We start from the raw sequence: 10953 nt of genomic DNA on the forward strand, positions 1-10953 counted from the left end.
CATGGTTTTTACGTTTTACCTCGTAGAAATTTTAATCTATCTATACCTAAAATTACTATGGTTATACCTAAATTTTTCCAATTGTTCTAAGAAGTATCCAACATCTCCTTATAATTTATGGTAATGAATGTAGACTAGAACAAGATAGTGGCTAATGGCTAAAATGATGCCACAGTGCGGTCAAATCTACTAGAATCATATACGCCTTACATTGGCCAAAATATTGGAAATCTAATTTCAGTTCTCTCTACTTTGCAAGATCTACAATCAGAGATTTGTCCTTACAATGCTTTTTAATCATCTGCGTTAACATCACCGACCTCTGGTTTGACAAAGAACTCAATATAGGCAATACGGCTTGGTTGCAGATAGCCAGCTGAGTCTGCGTGGGAATGTGAGTTGGATGGTTTTGCAACTGACACCAGGTGCTGAACTTTCAACATTCCACCTCGTCCAATTGTAAACTTGCTTCCTCGATTTTCTTTGATAACACTGCTTGGAATGTTGGAAGTTGTTGCACGAAGGAACTTATACTTGTACCTACCACACCAGGGAAATAATTAGAGATATGAGTTGTGAGCTGGTGCTTCTAATGAAGTGACTCAAAACCATTACCTGTGGGATTCCTGGTGATCACAATGGAATGCAGTTAACAGATCAGTATTTGCATAATACATTAAATCAATCTGCAAGAGAAACCATGTGCGAAAACTGCTATAAAGGTTAAACACCTGGCTAAATATGTTTTTATTCCTTTTTCATTTAAAGGAAGAAAAGTTCAACCTGCAAGTCTCCGTGACCTTCACCTTTAAATGTAACAACTGGAGGAGCTGGTTGGAGGCTTACTTGGATGCTTGAGCCTGGCCATTCCAAGTCATCAATAGCTTCCTTTAGAGCTGCTGACTGCAGGTTAATTGCTATTGACTTTAGAAAAGTGAGTGTGCTTTTAAGACTATCTATAATTCAATAAACAAAGAGTGAAAAATATCTGGGACCCCTATTAATGCTAACACCAAATTTTACTGATCGTTTAACCGACCAGAACAGGAAAACTAAAACTAAGTTTTCTCTAAAATATAGGAATGTCTTTAGCGATTTATTAAGTATATGAACAAACATCAAAAGGGGATTCAATCATTTTACGGAGTATAATCGGAAGGAAAAACTACCTTCACAGCCCATAAAAACACCAAATGACTACGAAGACAAACTCTGGTGAAAAGAAACAACCAAGTAACTATATCTCAATTTACAACAAACCAGCTCAACTATATTCTGTTTTTGATTATGCAATGACGTAAAGCAGGATTTTCGTATCATATTCCGAAATATTCTATCAAGAACATAAGTAAAACATATTGATAATGTAATTATAACAATTACCAAGACACAGTAGCCACTAAAAGACTAATGAACATCATTGGTTATTATAATTCTCAATAAAATGAACTACTTGTGATGCCTCTCAATCTACTACATACACAATTTTTAAAGATAATAACTAATAATATATCGGGAATCTACTTTTCACTGGGTACTGATTACAAAAGAGATGCACCTTAACAGTAAAACTCAGAGGAGTGCTTCCTGCAGGCTCAAAGTTGTAGTCCCATGAAATTGTTTCAGGAATTCGTGTCCTGATCTCCGCGTAAATACAAGCATCTAACGAGTCAACAGACCTAACCGAAGAAGATAAAAACTGACGATATGTAAAGGGATGTAATTGATGTCAATATCAAATTTACAAATGGTACCATTACTAATGTAGCATGAAAAATTACGTGACAGGCATCCGATCAGGTACTTCTAAAGATACAAAAAAGAAATAGTTATACGTGTGGCCAAAGCAATGACCGTTTATTCATTCTCAAACAATAAACTTTGACGTCCAATACACTAAAAAAAGAATAATCTTTAAACAACCAACGGCAAACTATGTTCATATGTTGACATGTTGTGGTGGCAGATATAATCAGAACACGTACAACATAATAGGAAAAATGCACAGAATTGATTAGCATCAGAATGCAGCGAATTAATTAGCATGAAAATGCACCTAATTGATTAAGTAGTAGATACAAACATCTAACTGTATGAGCTACAAAATAAAAAATCGATCTAATTTTACAAGACACATAAATATCAGCAAATGAAATTGGACCAACTCACATAATTATTCATATCAATTCCCTTAACTTGATAAACAAACCTAAAACTCGAAGAACAAACAGTAATATAAAACAAAACGAGAAACAAGGAAGGGGAAAAAAGGGCATGTACTTGAGAAGAAGCTGCATATCAGGGCCAGGATATCGAATCTGGATAGTGGAGGAATGAGCAGGAAGGGAGAAAGTGTTGAGAGAATCAACAAAGAGTCCCAAACTAACACCAAAGCGAACACGAGCTTGAGCGCTATACTCGTATCGAACAAAAAGCTACAGGAATCGAAATGATGATAGAATTGAACAATTGTACATATAAAAATTAATGGGTAAGAAGAATTGATAAGAAGAAGACCTCTTTCTGAAGATAGACTTTGGCTTGAAGACAAGAGGAATCTTCAACTACTAGAACAATACCATGCTCGGATAATTCAATAACTGCATCCTATTTTTTTATAAAATAGAATTTTATTAATTAAAGTAGCCCAAAAAGTAAATAGAAGGGGTGGGGGGTTAAGGGATGTACCTGATGGCGTTTCCAACGGACGGAAGAGAGGGCATCCACCATGCCCTGTACGTTATCTATCTCACACTCTAGGTCTGCTGATTCTCCATCTACTTCCCACGACCTCATCTCTCTCTCCTCTCTCCTCTCTCCTCTCTCTCTCTCTCTCTTCCAATCTCACTGTTTTCCCGCCTACAATTTCCCTCCTTCCTGCGGACCACAACACGAGGAAATGACGAAAAGATTGCCTTTATATCATCGTAGACACCCACTATTCTAAAATTCGGCGACTAACCTGGGTTTTTAAAAAATCCATGAGACCGTGAATCCGGACTGGATCAAGGTAATCCGAACCAAGAAAAACCGAAACTGTTAAAACTGTTTTTAATAGTTCGGTTAACCGTATTGTTTACGCATAAATGGTTTAGTTATGGTTTTCAATAAATTAACACCGTTTAAACGAAATCGGACCATTATATAATAATATATAAAAATTCTAGTATATACATACGAGTTATGATTATAAATTATGGTTTTGTGTATGTGAGTGTATATTATATTAAAAACATCAAATTACTTTTCAAATAAAAACTTAGTTAATTGTTAATATGTCGTAGTTATACTCTAGTTCATATACTTAATATTATTTAAATTAAATTAAAGTATATGAAAGTTATATATAAACTAAATATTTGTAAATATATATCACACACTTATATGTAATATATAATAAATTTTATATTACATTGACTTAAATAACTGTTTGGTTGTAAGTTTAATAAAAACAAAAGAAAGTAAATGATTAAGTTCAAACCGTGGTTCGGAACCGAACCAATCCGTTATTTTATGGTTTGGTTTGGTCTCGGCATTTAATTGGTCCGATTTGGTTTTGAATTTCAAAAAACCGTTATTACTGGTTCGGTTCGAAAAAACAAAAATCCGGACCAAACCAATCCGTGAACACCCCTAGACTAACTGTTCCGTAGGAAATCGAACTAATTAGCTGAAAATGGAGTCAAAAATCATTTTTTACGAAAATCGGATTAATCGGTTAAAAATCAGCCGCATCGGTAAAAATTTGAAAAAAAATATTAAAAAAATTAAAAAAATGTAAAACAGTATAAATTTGTAAAAATATTAAGAAAAATAATAACATCGTATACATATTGTTAGGTCCAAAAGGTACATACAGAGATGGGTGAATGTATATTTTTCGTTTTTATCAAATTAATGCAGCGGAATATCAAAACTAAAACGAAATAAACAAACATAGAGATTCAGGGTAAATATTCTTTTTATTCAAAAGTATAAATACCCGGAGGGTTTGCTTACAACTCCAAATAAAAAGTTTCGAAGCTACAAATATAAAAATAATAAAAGCAACAAACTATAAATCAGGGTTCTTCTTATCACTCTAAAAATCTAAAACTCTTATCAAAAGGTATTATATACAATCAAAGGAGCTTTAAATAATGAGTGTTACAAGTTTGTAAGGCTTTAAATGCTGTGAATCAAATTGGACATGATTTTTCCTTGTCAAATCAAGCTTTCAAGAAATGCTGAAACAATTTTGTAAGAGTTTCGAACTTTGTAAAAATGGAAAGATACTTTTACAATCTGCATTGTTGGATATATATGAGATGTCATGTCTAATATGTTTCATGTTTAGTTTTCAGATCTTAACTAACAGAAAATATCAGTTCTTACTGGAAACAGGACTTACTAGAAGTCAGGACTTAAGGATATCAAGACTTAGATTATCAGAAGATAATATCAGAAGATGGGTATCAGAACTTAAGTACTGGAGGACTAACAGTTAAGGAAGGAAGCTGATTTACAGGAAAGAAGATCGAGACTAATACAAGAAGAAGAGATGCATGGAAAGAGTTAGAGGACTAGAAGAATTATATAAGATATCTGGTTGATATATTTTAGGAGACATAATTATATTCCATATCAACTAGAAGTTATCTTGTAACTATGTGTTTATATAAACACAGACATAGGTTTACTCTAAAAGAGTTACGATCATCGAGAAGATCATACAATTGTAACCTAGCATCTCTCGTGATATTTGTTCATCACTGAGATAGAACAGTTCCATTGTAACAAAGTTTATTATATCGAATACATCTGTTTTCTGTTACTTGTGCTTTAAATCGATTTGATTGTATTCTACACTGTATTCAACCCCCTTCTACAGTGTTGTGTGACCTAACAAGTGGTATCAGAGCCCATCTATTAACACACATACAGTAAAGATCCAAAACAATCATGTCTGAAGAAGCAGAAAATCCAACCAAGCCCGCCAAAACTGAAGAAACTCCAAAGGCTCAAACCCATAGTCGATATGAGACTATCAGGGTTCCCATGTTGAGACCTTCTGAGTATTCCATATGGAAAGTGAAGATGGCTATGTTTCTGGAAGTTACAGATCCAGAATACCTTGACAGAATTTATGAAGGACCGCATAAGCCAACCAAGCTCTCTGTTGTAGTTGCAGATCAGCCAGCAAAGACCATACCAAAGGAGAAAAGTGAATACACAACTGAAGATATCTCATCTATTGCCAAGGATGCAAAGGTAAGGCATCTGCTGCATAGTACCACTGATAATGTCATGTCAAATAGGGTAATTCAATGCAAGACTGTAAAGGAGATATGGGATGCTTTGGAGACAAGGTGTCAGGGAACTGATGCAATCAAGAAAAACAGGAGGACTATACTCCTCAAGAGTATGAGCACTTTGACTCAAGAAGTGATGAGTCATTAACTGACTTATATGACAGGTTTGTCAAACTCTTGAATGATCTGTCATTGGTGGACAAGGAATATGACATTGAAGATTCAAATCTAAAATTACTTTTAGCTCTTCCTGAAAGTTGGGATTTGAAAGCTACTATTATAAGAGATAATTATGCTCTTGATGAAACTACTCTTGATGAAATTTATGGAATGCTCAAGACTTATGAACTTGAGATGGATCAAAGAAGCAAGAGACATAGGAGAAAGTCAAGAACAGTTGCTCTTAATGCTGAGGAGGAATCCCCCAAAGTGGCTATCTCAAAGAAAGGAAAAGAAAAAGCTTTCATCATAAAGTCTGATTCAGAATCATCAAGTTCTGATGATGATGATTCAGAAACTGAAAGTCTACCTGAAGTAGATGCTGATGAAGAGATGATGAAGCTGTGTGCTCTTATGGTGAAGGGTATCACAAAGATAGCCTACAGGAAATTCAGAATGGGAAAGAAGTTTTCAAGGAAAGGTAGAAGTTCTGATAAGAAGGGCTTCAGAAAATCTGAAGGCAAAGGAGGAAAGTCTGACAGAGGAGATTACTCAAATGTCAAATGCTACAACTGTGGTGAGAAAGGCCACATATCTCCTGACTGCAAGAAAGGAAAGAGTAATAAAGGCAAGGCTCTTGTCATAAAGAAGAAAAGATGGACAGACACCTCAGATTCTGAAGATGAGGAGAACTATGCCTTGATGGCAAATGCTGATAGCAGTTCTGATGCTGCTGAGTTAAAGGTACCTCAAACAACTTATGTCTTTCATACTGATGATATTACTGAGTTGAGGTTATATCTTAAAACCATGTTTATTAGCTATAGAGATCAAACTTTAACATGTGAAAGATTAACTTCTGAAAATCTTGCTTTTAAAAAGAGGAATGATTATTTAGAAAAAGAGTTAGTTATGTTCCATCAAACTCAGAAGGATAGAGATGATGCTTTCTATGTTAGAGATGAAGTGCTAAAAATGAATAAATCTCTAAAAACTGAGTTAGAAAAGGAGAGAGAGATTATCAGGACTTAGACTAACTCTGGCAGAACAACTCAGAATATACTAAGTTGTGAGAACTGGAAAGAGGGCTTAGGTTATGGAGATGAGAAAAGTGAAAAAGGAACTGAACAAGTTAAGCGAATTAATTTTAAACAGACTACTAAGCCAAAGGTAAATCCTGTTAAATTTGTAGCTAAAACTGTAAAGTCTGATTCTAAAAAGATGAAAGAGGTTGAGACAGAAGTGAGAGCAGAGTCAACTTCTGACAAATTAGAACTGGATAAACCAACTGAAGTTAACATAGGCTTCATGACAAAGAAGCAACTTAAACATAAGCTGAAAGAGATTACCACTGTAAACAAGGTAAAGGCAGCTAGGAAAAATAGGAATGGAAAGGAAGGAGTGAATAAAAGCAACAATTATATGCATGTTCCTAATGCTCCTAGAAAGAAATTCTATAAATGTGAAAACTCTAACCATCTGGCTTCTTTTTGCAGGAAGAATAAGAATATAAACTCCTTACCTTTTAAGTTAGGAGTTAAGAGTCAGTCGGTTAGGTTCAAGCCACAAAATCCTTATTTTCATTGTGGTAGTACATGACATTCCATTTATACTTGTAAGGAATATCATAGTTTGTACTATGATTATTATCAGATAAAACCTTCTTTGAAGAAAGTTGCATTAATTCCTTCTAGTGTAAAGTATGATGTAAAGTCTGATACTGTTAATACTGATCAGAAAAATGTTAGCATAAACTCTGATGTTAAATCCGCTGCAAATGTTAACAAACTTAAAAAGGCCAAAGAATCCAAGTAAGTCTGGGTCCTTAAAACTAACCATTAGTGGTCTTTATGATTGCAGGACAACATGAAGAACATCCTAGTTCTGGACAGTGGATGTTCAGGACATATGACTGGAAATACTGTAACACCCCCAAATTCGGGGTCGGGGATCCGGGTTGTCACGAGTTCCATTTCCCTTAATAACACTCAATCTTAATAAATAATCAACTACTCTGTACTGTGACCCCACAATAAACACACACACCACAAGTTATAGTCTCAGAGATGAACACTCAAAAATAACACAAGTCCTTATGTTCCACAATTATAAACCGTTACACCTTAAAAAGGTTCTGAATAAATTTACATATTCCTTGCCATTATTACAATTCATATTATACATAAGTCTGGTTCATTAATAGTTGAAAACCTAGCCTATTGGTAGCTCCTACCTCAGCTACGGCGGCATCAACGCTTTCAGAAGACTGCGAAATGTTTTCTAACCGCTTGCGAATCGGGAGCTTGGTCCTGTTCATCTTTTCTATCTGTTGTTGTGTGATGAAAGAAGAAAGCAAGGGTGAGCAGCAAGCCCACCAAAATAATATGTATAATGATTAACAATATATGAGCCTTCTCATAGTACTCATGAAAGTCTTGGTCAAAAGAAATGAACCAAGTTTGATATCTTAATGCGATGAAGTCGCAAAATATTCAGTATATATACATATATACTTTTCAAAATATGGGAAGTCATCTTCCCTGCATAATACACACAGAGTTCCAGTGTATAACTGTATAAAAATATCGTTGCAAGGTGATCTCATATATCTAACCTTGTCTCAACGTTTTTCTGAAAATCTTTGATATTCATAAGATAATCATTAACTAGATATAAGTTGAAAATATGAAGTTACAAGATACCCCAATATACTTATATCTTTTCCAAATATTACTTGAACTACCACCGTTCAAGTTATAATCAGTTCAAAAGTTCATCACATAGATGAGACTACAAGACAAGATTTGAATAGATTCAATCTTTGAATATCATTATAAATAATGAAGTTACGAGATACTTCATTAAATCCTGATATATATATACACCTATATATATACATTTCATACACTCCTTGAAAACCTCTGTTATGAAAATTATAAACAGAGTTGCAATATCCAATGAATTTGGAAAGGAGAAAACTTTGGCATAAACCTGATATCTTGCTGATCAGGCAAAGATACCAATAAGTAACCTTTTCTACTAGTAGATGGACGAATTCCCCACTGGTCATCACCCTGGTCGCAATAGGACCTTATGCTGGACTGCCACTCAGCCACTTATGCATTTGATGGACTCCCACTGAGCCACTTACACTATCATGGACGCCCACTGAGCCCATGTTGCTTATGCCGACTCGATAGATGGACTTACTTCCCGAACGTTGGGTAAGTAATCAATTCATTTACCAAAACTGCAACCTTGTTGTGAATATAAAATACACCATAGAGCCGGATCCCTCAGGTTTTGAGCGAGTATTTAAATCCCCTTTAAAAGGAAGATCTTAATTATAAAAATGAGTTTTGGGATCCGCTCTAACTTTTAAAAATCATTTTGAAGACTCGAAAACACTTTAAAGAGTGTTTGGAGTAATGCTGATTTAATGAAGTAAATCAGCCCCAATATATTAGAAAATATATGAATATTATTATTTAAATAATATTCCCATAATGATAATCCTTATAAAAATAATTGAAGTAGAAGTTGTAAAACTTTATACTTGAAACGAGTATTAAATAACCAAAGATATACTTATTCGAAAGTACTATCTTTATTTGAATAATCAAAAATAAGTTTGATTATCGACACCTTATTCTTTAATAAAATAAAGAATATATCTCAGCAAATAATCGGAGTCATAGATCCTCAAATGAATATTCAAAATAATATTCAATAAATAAAATAAAAGGAGTCATAAGTCCTCAGATGAATATTCAACTAATATTCATTAAATAGTATAAAGGAGTCATAAGTCCTCGAATAAATATTGAAGTAATATTCATTAAATAAAATAAAGTGAGTCATAAGTCCTCGAATGAATATTCAAGTAATATTCATTAAATAAAATAAAGTGAGTCATACATCCTCAATTGAATATTCAAATAATATTCATTAAATAATATAACTGAGTCATAAGCCCTCGAATGAATATTCAAAATAATATTCATTAAATAAATATTCATTAAATAGAATAAAGTTAAAGTTATCGAATAAACCTTATTCGATTAATAGTTTTGAAAACTATAACCATATATATATAAATATATATATATATATATATATTATACTCGGGAACATCGACTCCCGGTTTAGAAATATGTTCACCTTTTGATCCCCTATACTAAGGGTAAACTCGAATACCGCTTATCTCTAGCATAGGTATTATGCAACTATAAGCATTTTAACCAACAGATATATAATTCAAGAATATGAAACATGCATGCATATATACCATATCACATGCTACAATATATCGCAAGAATTTGCTAATAACAAATATGCATTTATCGCAAGATCATGCATATACATATATACATCACAACAACAATATAACGGGTAGAAAACTTGCCTGAGCGACTGGGGGTTACAATGGCTCGGGACGAGTCTGGTAACCTATAAACAACAAGTAAGTTGGAATTAAACCAAAGTCACTTGTAAATCTATACTTTAACCGAATTAGACTCTAACGCTCGTTTTGCGCTTACTGATTCTCTTAAGTCGCTCGAGTACCCTCGGCTCCACCATTTTTAATAAATTAACCATTACGAGTTTTAAGGCGATTCTTTTGCGAGTGTCTTACCAAATACCTAATCCACTTATTATAAATGTTTCATACTCTAATTAGTCATTTAAGGTCCTTTACCAAGGTTTCAAAGTAAGGCGAGGGGTAAGGGTTCGTTCGCGAAACGTCGTTACTTAAAACGGCCGTTTCTCCTAAACCGTTCATCGGAATCCAACGAACCACATATCAAAACGAAGCTCGTAACATGAACTATCTAATCATGGCAATGGTAAAAACCTAGCAGTGAGTTCAAGGGTTCTGATGTTAAGAACAAAAGCAGTCTAAGGTAAATCGGGCATTACGACGGCTATGTTTACGCGATTACCAATATTTATACCACTCCAATTCCTTACCAATTCACTACAAACCACCCAACCATCAACAATACATCAAACAAAATTTAGATCAAGGCAAAGTCAGTCCATAATCTCAAGGTTTTCCAACTCATTCAACCACAAACATGATCTACTAACCATAACTTAAGATTCATTAACCATTAACCAAGATTCATATCCAAAATCACCACAAATCCAACCAAACTATCTAACATACATGGATCTTGCTATACATACATGGATATTTCTATATATACATTAATCCATCCATAAACTCATCAAAACTCAAAGTTCAAACTATAAGTTAAAGGTGAAAGTTGTTTATACCTCCTTGAAGCTTCCTAACACAACCCAAGAGCTTTGAATGCCTAAAAGAACCTTGATCCTTGCTTGTATAACCTTAACATTTCATAAAAATGAAGAAAACTAACATTAGTTCTTGAAAGTTACTATTTATCATCACTTTTGATGATTTTTTTGCCTAGGTTAAGAATGGAATTTGGCTTCCAAACTTCTACCATGCATTCACTAGTAGGTAAGGAAGCTATGG

The 10953-nt window shown here is 33.9% G+C and overlaps 1 protein-coding gene across 3 annotated transcripts; it reads right to left on the reverse strand.

The window, feature by feature from the left end:
- Positions 1-152: 152 nt before the first annotated feature.
- Positions 153-2953, reverse strand: LOC141677298 (uncharacterized). Of its 3 annotated transcripts, none has more exons than XM_074483166.1 (7): positions 2689-2953; positions 2518-2607; positions 2281-2435; positions 1559-1679; positions 847-903; positions 616-626; positions 153-540 (listed from the first exon to the last, which is right to left on the reverse strand). In XM_074483166.1, the coding sequence occupies exons 1-7, from the start codon at positions 2794-2796 to the stop codon at positions 294-296; spliced, it is 789 nt and encodes a 262-aa protein (XP_074339267.1). In that variant the 5' UTR covers positions 2797-2953; the 3' UTR covers positions 153-293. The 3 variants fall into 3 exon arrangements, with proteins under 3 accessions (XP_074339267.1, XP_074339266.1, XP_074339265.1); XM_074483165.1 differs by having other exon boundaries at positions 616-686; positions 2689-2952; XM_074483164.1 differs by having other exon boundaries at positions 616-686; positions 784-903; positions 2689-2949.
- Between the last annotated feature and the right edge of the window lie 8000 nt (positions 2954-10953).

This window comes from Apium graveolens, chromosome 8 (genome assembly GCF_009905375.1).
Source record: "Apium graveolens cultivar Ventura chromosome 8, ASM990537v1, whole genome shotgun sequence".
Classification (NCBI taxonomy): domain Eukaryota; kingdom Viridiplantae; phylum Streptophyta; class Magnoliopsida; order Apiales; family Apiaceae; genus Apium; species Apium graveolens.

What these genes read in the sequence shown, in the direction of transcription:
- LOC141677298 (XM_074483164.1), bottom strand. Translation starts at nt 2,796, where the DNA reads ATGAGGTCGTGGGAAGTAGATGGAGAATCAGCAGACCTAGAGTGTGAG. An exon ending in AAGTCTATCTTCAGAAAGAG is followed by an intron (nt 2,436 to 2,517) that starts GTCTTCTTCTTA and finishes CGATTCCTGTAG; the next exon opens with CTTTTTGTTCGATACGAGTA. An exon ending in GATCACCAGGAATCCCACAG is followed by an intron (nt 541 to 615) that starts GTAATGGTTTTG and finishes CTGGTGTGGTAG; the next exon opens with GTACAAGTATAAGTTCCTTC.